This window comes from Euprymna scolopes, chromosome 35 (genome assembly GCF_053919585.1).
Source record: "Euprymna scolopes isolate OS-2025 chromosome 35, ASM5391958v1, whole genome shotgun sequence".
Classification (NCBI taxonomy): domain Eukaryota; kingdom Metazoa; phylum Mollusca; class Cephalopoda; order Sepiida; family Sepiolidae; genus Euprymna; species Euprymna scolopes.
In genome coordinates, this window is record NC_136516.1 from 26,272,451 (window position 1) to 26,295,442 (window position 22,992).

Sequence of the window (22,992 nt, forward strand, 5' to 3'; positions counted from 1 at the left end):
TTTGTTAGAAATTGAATTAATTAAAACCACATTCGGAAGAATAACACCAGGAGCTCAAGATTTATATAATTAACATTTATGTTTAACCTTTTCGGTGCCACCTTGCATGCATCTATCTAATTAGATAGATTGATAGATAAATAGATAGATAGATAGATATTTATATCTCTACTTATTCACACACACACAATATATATATATGTATATATATATATATATATATATATATATATCCAAAACCTCTTGCCTTGATGGAGGGGAAAACTTGCTGCTATGGTTTCAAATTATCTTAAATAACAGCAAGGAGAGACTTGATTCCAAATATTCCTCATGTGTTATAACTCTCCTCTTTGGCTTTAATACATAAAGATAATTTCACAGTGTATAAAGATTATTTGATACTGGAGATATTCATAACCGTGCTCTATTTCCAATATATAATTATTTATAATTATTATAGTAAATAATTATGTCAGCCCTTTAAGAAACTAGTTTCTTATCATTTTGCGCTTTCAGTTGAATTAAAACCGATCAATTTAGCTCGCATGCGCAGATCATCATATAATGATTGGAATACTCTCCTACAGACGTTAAAAACATTTAAAAATAAACGTTTAAATTTCAACAGTATTTCTTGCGCTTAACAGTAGCCGAATAGAATGGAGTAGGAGATGGTTTTGTTGCCGGGTTCGAATCTCTCGGCCGATGTTAATCGTGACACCCTGCACTGATGATTTCCGAAAGGATGAAACACTAGTGTCTGTAGGTATTTATAATTATTATAGTAAATAATTATATATATATATATATATATATATATATATATATATATATATATATATATATATTTCATGAACGCGGATTTCATGAACAAAGCTTCTTTCTTAGAACTGCACGCCTGTGGAACTCTGTTCCGTCTGCCTGCTTCCCTCCGGACTACAACTTGGATGTCTTCAAGTCTAATGTTAACAAATTCCTAATGAACCGCCCCCTTAAGTAAACACTTCATCAAATCTCCTCACTAACGTAATGTACTTGCAATAACCCTTATCCCTGAGTGGCTTCCGGGCCTTGATAAGTGGTGATCTCTGTGTAAAAAAAAATATATATATATATATTTATATCACCGAGTTCGAGTTTATAAAAAAATAAACAAAAAGAAATGCTTGTTCTAGATTATAAAGCTTCCTTCCCTCAAAAGTTCATCTTTTAAACATTTCCATCTGCAACCATCAGTTGAATGCGAATAATGGTTCAATGCGCATAGTAAATTTACAGATTTCATGCCTCCAATAATTTTCTATTAACCAATGCTTGACAATCTATTGAATCATTTAAAAATTGTCAGAAACCTTCATGACAAGTTGGAATATTATTTCTTCAGTCTACATGAAATCCTTGTCATAAGCATCATTTAAAAGACTTGGTGGACGCATTCTAAAAACTCAGGGGCCATTTTCTTTCTAGGTCGCTGTGTCTACAAATTAACTTTTAATTCAATGCTTTGATCGCTGTCATCCATTGCTTAAATCTTTGAATGCGTTCAGTACGTTTTCCGCACCTGAAATTCTATTTTCAGAAAACGGCATTCTATACACACAGTTAATCGCCCTTTACTTTCAAAACGGCATTCACAATTTAAGACGTCGTAACATAGTAAAAATAAATGAATCATAAGTTCGCACTTTCATGTAAAAAATTTGGTAATTTTTATTTTATAAAAAATATTTACTTGTTTGCTCCACTCGTAACTTACAAGAAAAATAATTTACTCGAAACCTAAGAAAGATCTTGTACGGGGTGGCGTCAATAAGTTTTCATATTTTTTTTTGTACAGACATTTAAAATTGTCGTAAACTCTTGAAAATTCAATATGTTATTGCTATACATCTTATGAGATGACCGAACATTATTTTTTTTTATGATTTCTAGTTCAAATGAGCAGCTACAACAGGAATTGGAATACACCCTACTAAAGCCTGATTATCATAGCTGGTGAATTTCAAAATTGCAATCTAGACATGGGGACACGTTAGCAGAACGATATGCAATAAAATTCTGTTCTTTTTTTTTTCTTCTTGTTTGTTTGTTTGCTTTTTTTATATAAGTATTCTCGACCTAACAATTTAATAAACAAAAGACCAGTACTTCTGCATTTATAAATACGCGATTTCCACAAAGTTACTTCAGTGTGCTCGGCAGGTGACGGGAATAACCGGAAACGGCCGGACAAGCTTTATTACAAAGAATACAAATTGTTTACAATCCTCCCCTCTCCATGTTAAGAATGGTGACGACCACTGAAATTCATTAAGTGATACATTGGAAAATAACGTCTTAATAGCCAGAAAACTACTGTCTGTTTCCGGTTCTCTCCGTCATCTGCCTGGTACACCCGAGTAACTTCGTAGAAATCACGTGTTCATAAATGCAGAATTATCCAAAGATCTTATAAATATTGAATTGAACTTGAAAGTACTCTAAAATAAAAGCACGGTTCATATTCTGCATAAATACCAAAGAAATTTGTTTAAGACGTTGGAATACGATTTATTAGTCAATCTTCGTCTTGGTTTCAGACAGCGCTTACTCCTCAGAATTGAAGTTGAACGATGCGAGTCAGTTCCGTTTGTGTATCGCATACTTTTTGATTGTGAGTTCGATACGATTTTGTTTGTTTTTCAATGGCGTATTATTGATTGGACACTAATATATAAGGGGGGGGTGATTCTCGTTCCTGTCCGCCTTTTCTTTTATTTTTATCTATTTAACTTTTTCGGCGAATTATCGCATGGACACTTTTCTTCCAGATTAGAAAAAAATTTAATATTTCTAGGGGGTGCTCAGTTTCTAATGTAATGGTCTAGTAAATCGATCACCCATTTTAGGCAAAATTTCGCGAGTTTAGCCTTTTCAGCAGTTTAGCCTGTTTGGAGATTTTTTTTTTTTAAGCGAAATAATCATGGCTGTCCTGAACGAGGGTCTCTTGATAATTGCTCAAAAGTTAAAAATTAAACAAAATACTGGTAGAATCCCACTCAAATGTCACCGTAGCATTTTTTTACCAGTATTTTTAATTTTCGGGTAATTATGGAGATTCCCTAGATGGCCTCTTAATGTCGGCCGTTTTGTCTTTTTCTAATAGCATTACTTTTTCAAAATAAACGTTTTAAACGAAGTTAAAACAATTTATCCAGATAGGCAGAAAAGTAACTTATATTGCCTTTGGTAACATTTTACTTATTTTTTCGTTTTGTTTTCTATACTGCAAAATACTTATATATATATATATATATATATATATATATTAAAATTCAGATGAACATTACTCTTGAAAATAAAACGTTTAAAGAAAATATACAGGAATTGGTCCAAGACAATTTATTTTGGTAAGGCATTTTGCATTAAAACAATTTATTTCAGATTTAAAAAAAAAAATGGCCGGCCTATCTCTGTACTAAAGGCCAATATTAACACTTTTTTTTTTTTTTTTTACATAATCTTTTTTAACGCACATGCGTTAAACCTGAATATGTCAAATTAAATTGTGAGCTTTATTAATTAAACAATTATTTCGTTAAAAAAAATTGTTAAATTATTTTTATCTTTTTTTTTTTACTCTACACTTAATAGAAAAGAGGTGAAAAAAAAAAAGATGCACTTTTCTACCTGTTTAAGATTTTGGTTGTTTAAAAAGTAATTTAAATCGTTTATTTCACTTGAAAATTTGGGTCAAATATGTTGCGTTAGAACAAAAAAAAAATGGCTGACATTAATTTTGCGACGGTTTCTAGATTTCGATATTTTTTTTCATTATCTTTTCTATTAAAGTAGAAAAGAAAATTTGAATGAATTTAAACGAGGTATTTGTCAGTTTTGTGAATATTGAGTTTACAAATTAAGATTTTAAAGTAAATTTCCAGGAAAAAAAAATCGTCAGACATTTTTAAATAAAATTCAATGTACTTTTATCAGATAAATGAAATGCAATATAAACATTAAAATACTTGAACACAAAACTGGCATTTCTGCAGATAGACAACAAAACTAAAGTGGTAAAAAAAATAAAAATCTTACCGAATGCAAGAAAAATTACTCTCGAATGTAGATGTATTCGAATGAAATTCTCTACAAAACCAGCAATGTGTTAACATCTGGAAAAAATTTAAGTTTTTTTTTTTTTAACCTTACAAATCATACACGTTAAAGCAAAGTGGGTTCCGCCATTTTGTTTTATGAGTTCTCGAGTGTTAACTATTCTGTACTTTACTATGTAATTACACAATTACTCATTTTTATTTAATCGGGCAATGTTAGAAATTTAATTTCAAAATTTATGAAGTTGAAATACGGTTCAGCCATGCTAATTTTTGTTTTAAAAATGTTTCTTAAACCTAACTTTACCTTTCGTATGCCATATCTTTTTTTTCCGCCACTTTAAAACCGTACCCTGCTTCGAAATTTCCCGTGTTTGCATCTAGATAAAACTTAATCTAGGTGTCCATTGCTTGTCAGTATCAAACTAATCTAAGTTCAAAATGAGAAGTTGACTTCGTTCGAAATCTGTAGAAGAAATTCTTTTTGCATAACTAAAGACCAATTAGTTTGCCATCTAATTTGCATGCTTTTTTATGGTAAGAGTTGCTCTTTGAAAAATGCTTCTTACAAGTCGAGGATACATCCTTGACAATCATTCCGACACTGGTTTTATTGCTGTTGAGTTAAGGTATGATCATAGGATCATAGGTCTTCTCCCATTGAGTTTCAGGCTAATGGCCTGAGGCGCCCCTAACAAAAAATGCTGACAGGGTTACTTCCTACATTTTTGTAGGGCAGAGTGCACTTCACCTCGTGCGCTAGCTGGGGTTGTATTACTATACACAGATTCGAAAAAGTTGTAATATATATATATATATTATCAAAGGCAAGATAAGTTATTTTTCTACTTAACTGGATACTTTTTAGTGTTTTTATTTAATGTAACATGTTTATTCAGCTCGAAGAACAGTGTTTGCCGATGTATTGCAAACTTTAAAATGGCACCCGACTCTCTTGAACACGGTAAGTTTGGGAAAATGAGTTAAAAATAAACTACACAAAATACTGTTAGAAACCCACCGAATATGTCAGCCTGTCATGATAACATATTGAGCGAGATTCTAACAGTATTTTGTATAGTATTTTTTATTTTTAACTAAGTTTCCCAAACTTACCGTGTTCAAAAGTCTGGCGCAATTAAATTTTCCAATACATCGGTAAACAGTTTTTCAAGCTGAATAAACATGTTACATTAAATAAAAACACTAAAAAAAATTCAGTTACTTAGAAAAGTAATTATCTTGCCTTTGATAACATTTTGTTTGACAACTTTTTCGAATTTTTGTACAGTAATACAAACCCGAGAACAGTAATCCGAAAAATCCAAATACGAACTTTAGCTTTTTAAGGTAAACCAACATTAATTTGGCTTTATTATAATAGAAATTAAAGTACATACTATCTATTCATAGCGACTAGCCATGCAAGGAGTATTGTAGTATCTGTTCTGCTACTACACATCTTTTCTGTCCTGTCAATAAAAATCTTTTTACACTGAGGCAATTCTTTTATCTTTTATCGCGGATGTCCTCGCGGTTGTGAAGGAGACAGGTTTTTCGCCCGGCTTTCTAACTCTGCCCTTGTCGGGAGGCGGGGAACTAACTGTGTGCCCCATCCCTTTTATTCCTCGCACTGATCCACCTACACACACGCGTGCGTATGTGCGCACGTGTGCGTATACACTCACATTGAAGTACTCGCTCGATGATACGTATTTGTACTTAGAATCACATCCCTAACGCGACTGCAAGACTGTCCGTACGGCCGTACACACATAAGCCGCTTAACGTAGTGACAAGCATGGAAAAATACAGTCAGCGTTTCAAATATGACCTAGGGCACCGGGTCGTGACCTCGAGATGAACTTATAGAAAAAACAAAAAGAAACACCCCCCCCCCCTCCACAAAAAAATAAAACCAACCCCCATTCCATTTGTTTCCATAAAATATGACGCATTGAATAAATATCTTCGTATATTATTGCTACTACTTCTAATAATAATCCCCAAACCTACAAACAAGCCTCGGCTGGCACCACAGTAGTCATGAAGGGTCAAGGAGGATGGAAATATCGGTGAGGGAGAATATCCAACTAGACCTCCACTTAAAAGGCGTGGAGAGTATTGGAATCTTAGACGATTTTATCGTTAGTAAAGTTTTAGAGAACCCAATGGTAAACGGCTGTTGTGATAACGTAAAATAATTTTCTATGGTTATCAGAAGAGAGAGGAAATGCTGAAAATTGTTACGCAGACTCCAGAGAGCACCATTTGTTATCGCTTATGATTTGTGTGCAAACTCCTAGTGAGTAAATAAACTTAACCTTCTTCTTCCTCTGACACATTTTAAAAGGGTTTTTTGGGGGATTTGTTTTACTGTACACATGGATTTGAAAAAGTTGTCACAAAACAGATATAGAACAAATAAATGTTATCAAAGGCAAGATAAGTTACTTTTCTACCTAACTGGATATGTTTTTAGTGTTTATATTTAATATAACGTTTATTCAGCTCGAAAAACATGGTGTTTACCGATGTATTGGAAAATTAAAAATAGCGGCCGACTCTCTCTCTCTCTCTCTCTCTCTCTCTCTCTCTCTCTCTCTCTCTCTCTCTCTCTCTCTGAGACGGTAAGTTTGGGAAAATGAGTTATAAATAAAAAGTCAAAATACTGTTAGAAACTCGCTCAATATGTTACCGTGACATAAGCTGGCATATATTTGGTGGGTTTTTAATAGTATTTTGTCTTTTTTTTTATTTATTTATAACTCATTTCACCAAACTTACCGTCTCAGAGAGAGTCATTTTTAATTTTCCAATACATCGGTAAACACGTTATGCTTTTCGAGCTGAATAAACATGTTACAGTAAATATAAACACTAAAAACATATCCAGTTAGGTAGAAAAGTAACTTTTGATAACATTTATTTGTTTTGTGACAACTTTTCCGAATCTGTGTACAGTAAAACAACCCCGGTTTTTTAATATGAATATCAATACAAATTTTAAGAAATATAGATTAGTTGGCAAATATTTTCATTGTTAATGATGGAAGACACTTAAAAATTTCAATAAAACATTGAAAATTATAGTCACTAGCAGGCCGCCCGGCGTTGCCCGGTGTTGCCCGGCCATAAAATACGCATAGTTATATTTTAATTAATACAGAAACTGAGACATCGGCACAGAATTACTGCTGGTTAATTGAGCATCGTTTTCTATAATCTTTCTTTAAATAATTCTTATGATTTCGATTTTTATCGAATGCTACATTTTTACTGTATTTTATATTCCATGTGGCATGTTTTCCCGTCAGATCACCGAGGTTAAGCAACGTTGAGCCTAGTCAGTACTAAAATGGGTGACTATTTGGGAATACCAGGTGCTGTATGTGCTCGTTGTTTATCTCTGCATTGTTTCCGGTCTTTGGCCTCTCTTTGCCACTTAACTCACGCAGTACCGATAAACGAAGGGTATGATTGGAGATTGTAAGGCAACGGTTGCACAATTACCCGCGTAGCTACCCTTACAGAAGGTATCCATTGTCTCTTGAGACTGTACCGGAGCATCAATGTGTAATTTATTGTTTTCAATAGAAAATATTATACACTTTTATTTCCTTTGCATCGGGCAATTCATACTTGTGTTGTGTTTACAAATTAAGAGGCAAGTCCCATTTATTTTGCCAATTGAAGCAAATATTTCACTATGCGATTGTATTTTTAGATTCGTATGATTACTTTGCAAATATTTCACTATGCGATTGTATTTTTAGATTCGTATGATTACTTTGCAAATATTTCACTATGCGATTGTATTTTTAGATTCGTATGATTACTTTGCAAATATTTCACTATGCGATTGTATTTTTAGATTCGTATGATTACTTTGCAAATATTTCACTATGCGATTGTATTTTTAGATTCGTATGATTACTTTGCAAATATTTCACTATGCGATTGTATTTTTAGATTCGTATGATTACTTTGCAAATATTTCACTATGCGATTGTATTTTTAGATTCGTATGATTACTTTGCAAATATTTCACTATGCGATTGTATTTTTAGATTCGTATGATTACTTTGCAAATATTTCACTATGCGATTGTATTTTTAGATTCGTATGATTACTTTGCAAATATTTCACTATGCGATTGTATTTTTAGATTCGTATGATTACTTTGCAAATATTTCACTATGCGATTGTATTTTTAGATTCGTATGATTACTTTGCAAATATTTCACTATGCGATTGTATTTTTAGATTCGTATGATTACTTTGCAAATATTTCACTATGCGATTGTATTTTTAGATTCGTATGATTACTTTGCAAATATTTCACTATGCGATTGTATTTTTAGATTCGTATGATTACTTTGCAAATATTTCACTATGCGATTGTATTTTTAGATTCGTATGATTACTTTGCAAATATTTCACTATGCGATTGTATTTTTAGATTCGTATGATTACTTTGCAAATATTTCACTATGCGATTGTATTTTTAGATTCGTATGATTACTTTGCAAATATTTCACTATGCGATTGTATTTTTAGATTCGTATGATTACTTTGCAAATATTTCACTATGCGATTGTATTTTTAGATTCGTATGATTACTTTGCAAATATTTCACTATGCGATTGTATTTTTAGATTCGTATGATTACTTTGCAAATATTTCACTATGCGATTGTATTTTTAGATTCGTATGATTACTTTGCAAATATTTCACTATGCGATTGTATTTTTAGATTCGTATGATTACTTTGCAAATATTTCACTATGCGATTGTATTTTTAGATTCGTATGATTACTTTGCTTATATTTCTGATTTTAAGATGCAGATTGGTTGTTCTTAATGAAATTTTTTTTAACTAGTTTTTTTTTATCATCTTGATTGTCTTTTCACAGCGTTTCGGTCGATGTAACCTCCGACATTAAGACTTATTTTGTCGAACTCTGTAATCAGCACGGAATTTCGAAAATACAATTACGAATTATTGCCTCTACCAAGTCCTGGCAGATGGAACAAGAATATTCTACCATCATAAAGTGAATAGCGGGTTCTTTTCGAATTTCCATGCAGATTACAAAGTTCGACAAGATACATTTGAAGAAACGTTGAGAAAATCTTATTCAAGATGAGAAAAATAGTCCGAAATAATACGAATAACTTCGCTTGTTTCTATTTGCAGCTCTATAACATCTCATCCAGTTAGTCGAAGTCGACTTTATTCATTAACATGGTTTCCTTTGACGATTGTTTCAACGCTTCTCTGAATGCGATTTTTTTTAACTATTCTCTTCAGTCTCAAAATCAGCCTCGGTTTCGGATATCACTTCTTCGATAGAAAATCTCTTCTCTGTAACATTTTGTTTCCAAATAACCAGTCGCCGCTGGGGGTCAGATGTGCAAATAGTGATTACGAAACCAATTTGTGTTGCTTTACTAGTGACAATGTGCAGTACCTTGCAGGGACGTGCAAAAGGAAAGGGTGCTAGGAGTGCTCAAGCACCTGCCCCCCCTTTTTTTAGTGCCCTTTTCAGAGGTAATATAATTTTGCCCCACTGAGATGGGGTTCATAACTTTATTTTTCATGTTTTTGCCCCTCCCCCCCGACGATTTTTGACCCATCGATTAGATTTTTCTGAAACTTGGCCAAAATGTGGAGGCCATTGTTAATATAAAACCAGTATGAGTGACTCTGGCAAAATTCTGGTTCGAATCCCCGGGGACTTTTAGGGCTAAAAAAAAAAAAAAAAAAAAAAACCATGCTTTTAGAGCTCTTTTTTTTTTCATATTACTCAAGAACTTGATATGTATGCCTATATAGTGGTTTTCCATGGTGCTGAATTCAAATATACATGTCTTAAGCTGTGAAACTGCCCCGTTTGTCCATTTTTCACTAGGATTCGGCGTTCCCAGGAGCTCAAAAGGGGTCAAAAATGCCCCTAAATTGAAAAAAATTACTTTTTACCTCGTAACTTTTGCCCCATCCATTAGATTTTTCTTAAACTTGGCAAAAATGTGAAGGCAGCGTTGGCCCTTCACACTTCTCACATTCATTTCTTCACTATTTTTGTGGCGTTATCTCGCACCAGAGGGGGCCCACGCACGCGCGGCTTGTTACTTGAGCACCTGCCCTGAACAAATTCTTTATACGCTATTGTATTTGTGAAAACTTTTTTTTCGTCTGCAGACGTTTTATGGGTTTCTCACGATAGTCGATGAACAAAATACCTTGCGCGTCCCAATTATAGATGCTAAAACCTTGCCTGTTACTATCCACTCAGCTGCTAACCAATTTGACTCTTGATGTCTTTGTGGTGGATCCATGTTTCATCCATTGTCACATATTGATGAAAAAAACTTTGCGTTGAAACAAATGCAAATAATCCTCTAGATTGTTGACGCATTCTTGTTTTCGTGTTTTTGTATCGCCTGAGAGCAAACGCGGCATCCACTTTGCATACAACTTTCTCATTAAAAATGCAGAATGGTCAGTACACGATTTTCCGATATCTTTGTCTTATCTCTCGCAACTTCCATTTACAGCTTCATTTGTATCTGTTCGATCGCGTTTAAAGTCTGCAGGCCCGATGTTACCTGTTTCCAATGAAATAGTTCTAATATCACTTATCGAGCCATACAGATTTCTTCCATGGTTTTCAAAATTTGCAGCAGTATTTAAATAACAGTAATTTTTAAACTATTAGCGGGATTGGGCTTAAGTATTTTAACGTGCCATTTAAAGGTTTATAATTTATAAAAAAAAAAATTTTTAAATCACGGAGTTTTTCATAGTAGCGCCATCTATATGACAAGCCCAGAACTTAATGGCTATAGTCTAACTAATACTAGATTACAAAGAAATTGATTTAAATAGCTACATTTAGCTATTAGGGCTTAGCAAAGTAGTATACAGGAATTCGCGTTCATTTCAGTAAAACGCCGGATGTGCCTCAATGGGTTTAAAGACTAAATTTACTGGAAACAATTTCAGTAAATATCATACTTACGCCCCCACTTAACACTGTGGGGCATCCTTGGATGACACCTGAAAATCTTTTATATAAAATGTTAAAGAAAATAAGGGAATACATAATATGGTGTTATAGGCAAGGAGTGCTTTATAAAGCTTTTTGTTGAATACCGGGCAACAGCGGGTCGTTCCGTTAATGATAATTACTATTTTAAACTAAATCTTAGCGAAGCCTTATTAAAATGCGTTAGAATAGTGGACGTTTAGTTAACTTCGCTGCCAAATTAATCTTCCGAAATCTTTAACATCGAAAATTTCGAAATCATCGTTCAGACTGCATCGTCTGTTTTGCATGACAAACCTTTTTATTTTTTACTTAAATTCTCTTTCTCCTGATCACTAACAAATCAAACTGCTCTATTTCTCAAGTTGCCACTAAACCTAATCCGTTTCACGTAACTTAGAGAGGTCCTTGCTCTCCGCCCTTGACCCTAACAGACTCGAAAATCGATACCCATTAACAACCAAAATTTCCTAGGTATGCCCCTGATTAAAACTCCTAACCCATAACCAAGCTTCTAAGTAAATACTTACTAGCCATAGTCCTATACATTGACTTAAAGTAATCTATAATGAACAGCAACCATCAATATCTCTTTATTAAGAGATAGTATTGCAATAATCATTACACAAACTAAACCGGTACTCATTGAAATAAAAACTTCCGGATATTAAGAGAAAGGCGAAGTCATTCTCCTTCGTTGTAGTCTAAAGGCAACTTGCTCAAAGTGTCCAAAATTCCATGCATTCGTATACATTACTACTTATCCATCCATCTATATTTAACTATATTTACAACATATGCAATAACCTATATCTATCAGGTATAACTGTACTCCATATCAAATGTTCTCTTGTATCTATACTGAGCATATCTTATCTTTCAGTCTTACTAAATATTCGGTTTGGGCACCAAATCAGAATTTCTAATAATAAGTAAATCATACCCTAACACTTTATCCTTATCCTAAACCTACTAAACCATATCTAATCATCCATTCCTAAACTTACAAAACTATATCTAACCATACATTAACTGGTCTCTCCCAAATCCAATACTGTAGCAAATTTAGCTGCTTTCACAGCACGAATTTTTACCTATACCCTCTCCCAGTAACAATGGAAATGGAAGCATAGTAATGCTTTTTTTAACCAGGTTACCTACTAAAACCAGCCCATATATCTATTTACCAAATTACACATGACTCAAAACTTACTGTTTTTACCCGTACTATATTTGCACTCGCATCTCATGCCCTGCTATCATCTAAAATATAGCTTGGGCACAACTCGTAGTTCAATTCTTAACACCTACTCACACTCTAATATTATACTAGACCCAAGCTCACATGAATAAAAAAAAATAAATAAATAAAAATAAAAGGAAAAAATAAAAAATATATATATACAAAAGAGAAAGCCTCAAACCACATTATCTCCTCCTAACAAGCCTCCTTACAATCATAGTTGCTTACACTGCATGAGCTCTACTCAACCTCTTTATCCAGTAACAATGAAATAACAATGTCTCTAATCCACTTTGAGGAGTGTAACTATTTTAGCAGATATAAACTCTACAAACTAACCCAATAACATTAACTAACCACGCGGGGTCGCAGAAATACCTGGATTAGAACCCAGGCGCGGAGCAAACCCTCTCAGTGGTGACGGACCCAGTAGATCTTTCCAGATCATCCGTCTAGGAGAAGGAAAACTCTGAAACCAAACCAAAGAGGAGGGAGGCCTCTTCAGTCTTGGATGACAACCTTCCTAGAGCTGGTGACTCAATCAAATTACCGGTCTGCAAACCTAAAATGCTTAAGGAGTAGATAGGTCCTGCCTATCGCCCGGCTTCCATACTCCTTCTTTGCCTATTAGTCAGGCGCAGAGATACTATCACAGTGATTCGACAGAAACACCCAGTGGTAGATCTTGTTTCTTGTCTAGGGCAATGAACGCCGTTTCCCCACTCCCGACACACCCCACCCCTAAAGCTGGGCACTTGAGAATGCTTGAGTACCACATATGCCTGAGCAACTAGATTGGGTGGACCTTCCTCTGATGGGTTGAGGGTACCGGATTGACAGTTACTGGCTGCTGTTTCCGACTGGTAGTACAGGAGCCCTAACTCTTTGGTAGCGCTTAGAGCGGCTGCTCCATCAACAGTTGAATAATATCGGGATGTTTGCAGTGCCATGGCGTGCATGGAAAGGGACCCTGCACTCATCCCCGGTGGGCTTTCCTGAGGCCACAGTCCTAGTTGATGGAGGGTCAGCTGATGGTCTACTTGTGATGCATGTGTGATATTCTGCATAACCTCCTGTTCGGCTTCTCCTAACCCAACTGAAACTCGTTAAAAAAAACATGATGACAGTACAATCTAAAAATAAGCTTAAACCAGGCTTAGGGTCAAACAAATCCAACTTGCCTCCTCCCTTGAGGCTTGCATTCACAAATATCCGTGGGCTTAGAACTAATTTAGCTGATGTTGAAGCATTTCTCCTAACAAATACCCCGGATATCTTAGCACTAAGTGAGACTAACCTACACTCCTCCATCCCCTCTAACTACTTTAACATGCCTGAATATCTCCCACTCTGCCGTAAGGACTCTGACAGACATATGCACGGACTTGGAGTTTACATTCGTAATACCCTTCCCTTGACTAGAGAAACAAACCTAGAAACGGATGATCAAGCCTTTATGTGCTTTAGACTAATCATGCAACACAACATTAGCTACTTTTACTTTCTCTACCGCTCTCCCTCGACCCAAGACTGCACCATAATAAACAAAGTATCTGACAGCATAGACACAGCACTCTCCTTCGACACTAGCGCCCAAGTACATGTATTTGGCGACTTTAATGTCCATCACAAAAACTGGCTTGGATTCTCTACTTACACAGATGCAGCAGGCAGCGCAACTCATAGCTTCTCTGTATCTCACTCCCTAGCGCAAATTGTTACTTTTCCAACCCACTTCCCTGATCAGGAAGAACAACACGCATCACTATTAGATCTGTTTTTGACCACAGTTCCTGATGATTGTGTAACGAAAGCCGACAGCCCACTTGGGAACGCTGATCATGCGGTGATAATGGTTGAAATCGCCCTAAACTCTAGACCCAAAACTGAAGAGCCAGTGCTCAAAACAACGAGATATTATAAAAAGGCTGACTGGGAAGCTATCAGAGATCTTATCAGAGACGCCCCATGGGGAAATATTTTTTGTCTTCCTGCTGAACAGTGTGCAACCGAGACCACTGAATGGTTCAAAACTGCAATCGAAGCGCATGTTCCCATGCGGAAATTCTATAGCAAGCCCCACTCTCCCCAATGGTTTACTTCGACTTGCGCAACTGCCATTGCTCAAAGGCAGCGTGCATTCCGCAGGTTTAATCAGCATAAATCCAGTTCAAACAGACAGAAGTACATAGAAGCTAGAAGTAACGTTAAGAAAGAAATAGCGACAGCTAAGAGGGAATTTACGGAAACCACGAAAAAACGCATCGAAGCACAAAAACTAGGAACTCGTGACTTCTGGAAAATCTACAACAGTGTAGTAAATAATGGGCAATCAACAATTCCCCCACTAACCAACAATCACGAGGTTCTTTGCTCAGCAACCGAGAAGGCTAACATGCTTGCCAGTCGGTTTGCCTCAAACTCCACACTGGACCCTCTAAACCACCCCCTACCTCAATTTCCTATGCGGACAGACGCCACGCTAGACGACCTGAAAATCACCCCTGCTCAGGTGCATGCTATCATAAAAAACCTTGACACTTCCAAAGCATGTGGACCCGACCTCATCCCAGCTGTGCTATTAAAAAGTGCTCAGCCGAAGTAGCTCCAGTTCTCTCCAAACTCTACAACAAATGCCTTAATGAATCTTGCTTTCCGAGCTGTTGGAAAACTGCTTCTGTAGTACCAGTATTCAAGAATTCTGGCGAAAGAACTGACCCATTAAATTATCGCCCTATTAGCCTCCTCCCACTTTTTGCCAAAATATTTGAGACCTTAATTAACCATGCTCTAGTCCAGCACCTTACAGATGCTAAACTTCTGACCGACCGTCAATATGGATTTAGACAAGCTCGTTCCACGGCAGACATCGTCACTGTAATCTCTGAAAGCATATACCACTCACTGGACAAAGCGGGAGAGGAAAGAGCGGTAGCTCTAGATATATCTAAGGCTTTTGACAGGGTATGGCATGAGGGTCTCCTCAGGAAGATTAGATCATACGGTATCACTGGTAGAATACTTAACGTAATTAAATCCTTCTTAGATAAGAGAAAAATCCAGGTTGTCCTCGACGGTCGTACATCTAAACAATATGATATAAATGCGGGAGTGCCCCAAGGATCTATCCTGGGACCTCTGCTGTTCCTGATATTCATAAATGACCTCCCCGACAAGATTGCCTCTGAGATGGGGATATATGCTGATGACACCACACTCTATAGCAGGCACGACAGGAAAACAAACGAACATATATCTAAAGTAATGGCAGAAACACTAGAGGATGACCTCCAATCAGTAGTGGAATGGGGACAAAAATGGATGGTAACGTTCAATGCCACCAAGACAAAACTGGTTTCATTCAATAATTACAAGAAACCTTCTCTACCACCTATAGCAATGGCCAACGACTCTTTATCTGAGAGTTCGTCTCTCAAGCTCCTTGGCCTAACGTTCACTGGAAACATGAGTTGGAACAGTTACATCGAGGGCATTGCCAGGGCCGCTGCAAGGAAGGTGGGCTCTCTCTACCGTGCTAGAAAACTTTTAACACCCGAAAGTATCCTGTACCTCTATAAGGCCACTATTCGCCCATGTATGGAGTATTGCTGTCATATTTGGGCCGGTGCATCGGCTACTAGTCTCTCGCTCCTTGACAGGGTTCAAAAGAGAGTCGCAAATCTGATAGGCCCTAAACTGGCATCAAAACTTCAGCCTCTGTCCCATCGTCGAAACGTTGCATCCCTCTGCCTGTTCTACAAGTACTATAATGGTGAATGCTCTGAAGAACTGCAAGCACTTGTGCCCCCATGACGTGAACACCCTCGACAGACCCAACAAGCTGCAAAATCCCACCCCCACACTGTAGAGATCCCTAGATGTAAAAGATCCTTCTACTCCAGTAGTTTCTTCCCCAGAACTGCTAGACTTTGGAATTCCATTCCGGGTCACTGCTTCCCTAACTGTACTGACATGCATAAGTTCAAGTGCAACGTGAACCAACATCTCGCTGCCCTAATCCCTACATAGTACCCCAGTAGATGTTTCCCCTGATAGTAGCCCCCTACACCAAAGTGGCAATGTGCCTTGTTTGGGGTGAAAATGTAATAAAAAAAAAAAAAAAAAAAAAAAAAAAAAAAAAAATTTTTCAAAATGGCCATTCTTCTACTGAACTGACCAAAAAAGTTCCTTTCTTTTCTCTGAAAAGGGATGTTGGGTCATTGCCATTTTCATTTTTCTTTTCGATGTTTCAACTCGTTTCGATTAGCGATTGGTATACTTACATTTTAATATTTAAAAGAATTTCTTTTAAGGCTTACGGTAGATTTAAAATCCAGTGTTGACATCGTAAAACCTACTTCCTTAATATTGTATACTTTGCCATTTTTATTTCCCCCCCCCCGACAAAGGAGGGGTTAGACCTAGTAATTCACTCCTGTTTATCTGTTGGTTTGTTCGCTCTTTTCTTGATAACTACGCCTTGGATTTTTTTTTTTTTTTTTTACTAATTTTGCACAAACATTAGTCATGGTGAAAGTAAATTTTTCACTCACCTCGCTTTTTTGCCAAACAATCGTCAATTGCATACAAATACCATAACTTTTTAATAGACTTCACCTATTTTTAGTGATTTTTTTTACTCCTGAGTTTTGACAAAAAGTTTATTACGGCGATTATTTGCTGACGATGACCAGTGGTATTTCATAGAGTCCGAGTGACAAGTCTGTCCGGATTTTCAGCACTCTTAGCCTTTTTTTTTTTTCTTTCTCTCTCTCTCTCTCTCTCTGCAAATCATTGTTGCTTATCGTAGCTTCCATTAACAAGTTACCGTTGATCGTTTCTGGAATTTTGAAGTGACAATAAGTTTTTGCAAGGCTCTAGTACACTCCGAGCCCATCCCGGTGGAAATCTGGTTAGTGCTCTTCCTTCTCGACCTTTCAATCCCCTTCGATCGTTCAGCTCTTCGAGTTTGGTGGCGTATGAAAGTTTGTGGGATTTGTCAGTTTTGATTTCCAGCATATTTACTCTCTAGGTGTTCACACTGGTCATTATGAGCAATTGCTCACTTGGCATAATTGGTGTTCCCTGGAATCTAAGTGACAAGTTCCCCCAGATTTCTAACATACTTCATTTCTTTTAACGTGTTATCGGCACAGCAATTTACACCGTTGATCTTTGAAATCTGAGTGGTAATAAACCTACGGATTGCAGTGCTCTACACATACTTTTAGTGGAGGTCTGGTCGGTGCTTTCTCTTTTTAGCCTTTCTTCCTTGATTCTTCACAACAGTGTCATATGGTACCAGCCGAGGCTTGTATCGCCACATGCATGAGTTATTAAATTTTTGTGCGGGGTATCAGTTTATTGGGTATCTACCATATTTTTTATTCCGTTTGGGTTCATGTAATTATATTATTTTTCTATTTAAAATTGTGACAGGTTAGCGTTTGTTAATTACGTTGGCTTGTTTCCTCATTCAAGGATTTTCTTGGATTACTGTATCTGCAAAAATTCCATAGTGTAAAGACGTGTTGATAGGTAACACATGTATGTAATAATTCTTTTAGATTGAATGATTGCGTACCAAATAACTTCGATTATTTGAAAATTCGTTAAGAAACCAGATAACGTTTAAAAAAAAAAAAAGCAGTTTCTTCAATAAGACCGGAAGAAGTCTACGCTCTTAGGAAACCTGATTAGATCTCAATGAAAAATATGTATCACCTTAAAATCTTATAAAGCCGAAAAAATGGATATGAAAAAAATGTTTCGTTTATTTGAAAAAGTCCTGTGTCGTGTCGTGTTTTTTAATTATTTAAACAAACATGGTGTATTGCCACTTGGACGTAAGAGGTTACTATTTGGGATCATGTCTAACAGGGAACTATTTTAGATGGGTGAGATGTCTGTTTACATTACACAAGCGGGAGGGGGGCGGTTTTGCTCGGTCGTAAAATACGCTTAAATATATTTTAATTTGTCCAGATTTCAATGTATATTATAGTCGTGATTTTAAAATTAAAAGTATTTGGGTGTCCGACTAGAATCGAAACCGAAATCAAAACTGTAGCTGGTGACGTTACCACTGCACTAACATGACACGCATATAAACTGATTAAAAAAAACTAAGATGAATGTACAAAATGTATAATGATTTTTAATTTTTACCCATTTTTGACCCATTAAACTTTTAACCAGCTCAAGACCCATAAAAGAACGGTCCATAACAAATTCAATCCTTTGAAGCTTTTAGCGCTGCTCTGCGACTTTAGTTTCGTAAGAGTTTGAAAATATAGACATATAGCCTTTTTTTACATTACATTTAAACTTCTGCAAGTCCATACAATCAGGGAAGGAGAAACCAGGAAGAGAATTCCCAAGTCTAACAATCCGAGGAAAGCAGCTATTAATACTTTTCAGTAGCTTGGCACTTCTACAGTGAATGGGGTGGGATTTTGCTGCTTGACGGGTTTTTTGGGGGGGACGGGGCATATACGTCGAGATATTAAAATTTCTCATGAGTTTTCTGTAGTAAAATTGATCTCAACTTTGATTATGTTTGTTTTTTTTTTGTTTGTTTTTTTTGTTTTTTTTCAAAATTTTTAAATAGCTTAGCATTGTTATCTTCTAATTCTAGGGTCTCTGGTTCGAATCTTAAACGGAGTAATAAAATCGCAGCATCCGTAAGTACTTTTAAAAATATTTCTAATCTTTAGCGTGTTTTACTTTGGTGCCGTAGTAGCGACATTAATAGGTCCACACAATTCCAATGTTTTAGGGGTTTTTGTTGTTTTTTTTTTTTTTTGTTTTTTTAATTAAATTGTTAGTGCGAGTGTTTTCCCCCCAACTATGAAAATCTGGATTCCATTGTAATCTCATTAAAAGATGCTATTGGCAATTTTCCCTTCGACTATAAAACATATGTTTCAATCCTGTTTGTTTTTGTTTTGTTGTATTTTTAAGAATAAAAATAACTTTTTTGCAAACATCACATTTTTTTCTTAATTTAAGTGCTCTAAAAATGTACAAAGACGAATCGTGTTGTCCAAATACGGTTAGAATTCCGGTGTGTGTAAAAATAAATAAATAAATAAAATAAAATTAAAAAAAAAAATAAATAAATAAATAAAATAAAAAATAAATAAATAAATAAAATAAAAAATAAATAAATAAATAAAATAAAAAAAAATAAATAAATCTTACTCGTCTCTAAAGAAACGTTAATGCATTTGTGAAATTAATTTTGGGGGGAAATTTAAACGGATTTTACATTTCATGGGGAAATCTGATGTCCTGATACGAATTGATCTTTTTTACTTCTGTCTATAGGGAAACTCTGACAACCGCAAAAAAAAAAAAAAAAAAAAAAAAAAAAACGATCAGAACGAATTATATAAAAGCAAAGATAAACGATCAAAAATAATAAATCTAGATTCGTTGGACAAAGGGACGAAACAGTAAACCATGTCATAAATGAATGCAACAAACTAGTACTAAGGAAAGATAAAAAAAAAAATAGACGAGACTTTCGGGAAGTTCTTCCACTGCAATTTCGACATGCAGACAACACATCGTTGAAAAATATAAAATCCTCTGAGGTATAAAAATGCAAGATTATTTTGACTATTGGGTCCACCAATAATAAAATGCTATTATGGCATCGTTTTTTTCAGAATTGTCTTGTCTACACGCTGCTTCTTTTGTTACAGCTCTTCTAACTCTGTCTAGTGGTCTTCATCCAATCGCTGTTTTGATACTTGATTATAATACAGCTTATTATTGCAGAAGATTAAGAAATATGAACTTGTAGGACTCCTGTTGATTAGTTGACATCATTCACTGTGTCCAATTATCTCCCTTTGTTTTAAATGTAAAACATTACAAAACGTCATCTAATCTGTACGGGAACAAACGAGAACGATCAGAAACTGGCCGACAAGTTCTACGGAACCGTGAGACGTATACAGGTACATGTTGGTTTGGTATTATGAAGACTCTTTTTTTTTTATGTTTGCTAATGAGATTGGAAATGGTGGTTCAAACTTGAGCAGAGCGTTAAGAATGCTGCGTGACACCTCCCATTATGTGGCAAAAATATTTCCGTTTTAAGATTTCCTAGTCTTTATCATTCACGCAAATATTTAGACTTGAACGCTGAAACTCGTATCTGGAAATGGTTTATTCCCTTTAACGTTATATATGCAGTTGTTGCATGGGGAGGGGTCTATATGACAGTGTATATACAGTACTAACTAAACGGGCGTGTGTTTATAGTTGAATCGTGGTGTTGAATGTATATACGTGGCACTGCTTGATGTCTATTTTCATATATAGACCATATGTATGGGTCCCGGATATGACCTAAAACTATATCCGATGGTGAGGCCCCAGCTTGCGGGCTTTGAGGAGTGTGGAGCCACCCTTTAATTGCCATTGCTCCCAGGTCCACTCTGACCCGGAGTGGTAGTACCTGTTAGGGTCCCAACTATGGCTTGAATAGAATCTGACTTAAAAAAATACATATATACTCCATTAAAAATCGTTCCTCAAAATAACTAGATTCGGCATTAAATAACCTGAAAAAGGTTGATATGCCGTAAAACAAAAACAACCAACCAACCAAATGTATGTACGTTGTGTAACATTGTTCTTGTATCCTAAATGTCTGTTTTACGGCCCGTGATTCGTCTCATCTAGTGATGTTGGTGCGTGCGTGTCAGAACATATAACATGACATATACATTAACGACATACCTGTTTCTGCTGTTTGTTTCTTCTGGGAGCTTCGTCAACCGTCCTTATGAGAGCTGGAATCTGTTAAAAGGAACACTCAAAAAAGGACCCAAGACAATTTGAGATTTTCTGTATTTATTTCACTCCCAGGTATTCGTCATAGCAGAGGAGTGATCGACGATCTTGGCTTGAGGTGGTTCTTCTGTCTCCATTTTGAGACTTCTCCCCCCCCCTCATACGAGGACCCATTTTAGCCATCTGTCCCTCTTGGCATCTCAAAGATGTTTGAATAAACCGAAAGCTGTGACACGTCACGTCCGGTCACCAGTTCGGATACTTTACGGTGCAAACTTGACCAGGTCAGTTTGACATGTTTGACAAACTGTCAAAACATGGCTTCAAATCTCTGTACACTTATCACTAGATAGATAACCAGATAAATAGATGCATCGATAGATAAACAGATAATTAGATGCACAGATAATTTATTGCGTCTGCTCGACCATTATGCTAACACAGCGACGTCTTGTGGTTAAAATGGCTTATTGGTTAATGTATATAAAATGTTCGTTGTGTGTGCAGCCGCTTTTTCACGAATACACGTAGTTAATAAACGTGACACAAACTTTTAAACTGCTTTTTTTTTTCTTTTTTTTTTTTTACAATCAAACGATAACCATGTCTGCTTGTCTCTGACCAAAAGAACCACATAGTTTATTTGTTCAAACGTCAGAAAAACGCGTTATATTTTACAGATTTTATTCGTCCTATGGATTTCCTTGTCAGTTTGGCACGCTGAATATCTTTCTACATTTTCAGTTTTTCCTCTTTCTGCTTCCAACGAGGTCGTCCACACGCCTGTTTACTAAGGCGTTTCTGGCAAACTCATCAGTATGATCTCTAACTTTTACATCAGCAAGGCAGACCAAATCACGTGTCGTTCACGTAAGCTAAAACCTTGTTAACTTCAAATTCCAATCTACTTTAAAATTCTTAAAACGACTTTTTAATTCTATTCGAGTTAAATTCTTGACTTTACATCCAAAGTTGTAAATCCACATTTTGCAAAAAAAATTTTTTTTACTAATAATAATCGACCAGGTTCTCGGCGTTGTCTCGATATATATATATATATATATATATATATATATATATATATATATATATCAATGCTACATCAAAAGGAAGAAACCACAAGGGGGGACGGGATACAGAAGAAAAGGTAATGAGGAAGCTAAAAGAAATAAAACGGGGCAGAAAGAAACGGGAGATGAGATAGGGAAAGGAAAAAGATGAAGAATACAAAGAATAAACAATGAAATGAAATAGACGGATAAAAATAAGATGCTGAAGATGTAAAAGAAATAGATGAGTGATGAAATGAATGAAAATGTGTTGGAAATGATGAAGGATGAGATGAAGAAAAAGCTTTTTCGTTCAGTTTTCGACTTTTAAATTAGCGAAGAAAGTCTTCTCGGAAAAGGGGGAAAAAAAAGTTTGGTTTCCTGCTTTTCCGTCTGACTAATTTGTAATTCCGAATGACAAACGCGAATTAATTGATTAACCCTCCACCTCCCCACCACCCGTCTCTCTCCCACGACCCCCCCCACGTGACCTTTACGCATCGTCTTCGTGTGTGGATCATCTTTATCGATCTCTTCATCAGCGTTCTATTTATGAATAGCTGTACCAATGAACATTCCAGTGTCAAGATATCTGACGTAGATAGTGACGGTGGTATGTCGTTTGTCTGTATCGTTTAAAGCATGTCTACATGAATGCGTACTTTAAACCTTACCTTTAAAAAAATGCAAGTTTAGTGCACTTTTTCATATCTGCCGAACAGACGATTTTGACTAAAGTTAAC

The 22,992-nt window shown here is 35.8% G+C and overlaps 1 protein-coding gene across 6 annotated transcripts in view; it reads left to right on the forward strand.

Annotated features, from left to right (window-relative positions):
* The window catches only part of LOC145259749 (histamine H2 receptor-like), a 150,916-nt gene that overhangs the window by 74,383 nt on the left and 53,541 nt on the right, over nt 1-22,992 (forward strand). For 4 of the 6 annotated variants that reach the window (XM_080117458.1, XM_080117457.1, XM_080117460.1 and 1 more), the window contains exon 2: nt 19,030-19,075. Coding sequence is in view for 1 of the 6 variants with exons in the window: in XM_080117457.1 (XP_079973583.1) it covers nt 19,030-19,075 (46 nt within the window). In the remaining 5 variants the exon portion in view is untranslated. Of the gene's footprint in view, nt 1-862; nt 2,654-19,029; nt 19,076-22,992 lie in introns of those variants that run through there. The other 2 variants (XM_080117459.1, XM_080117463.1) reach the window with 1 other exon arrangement.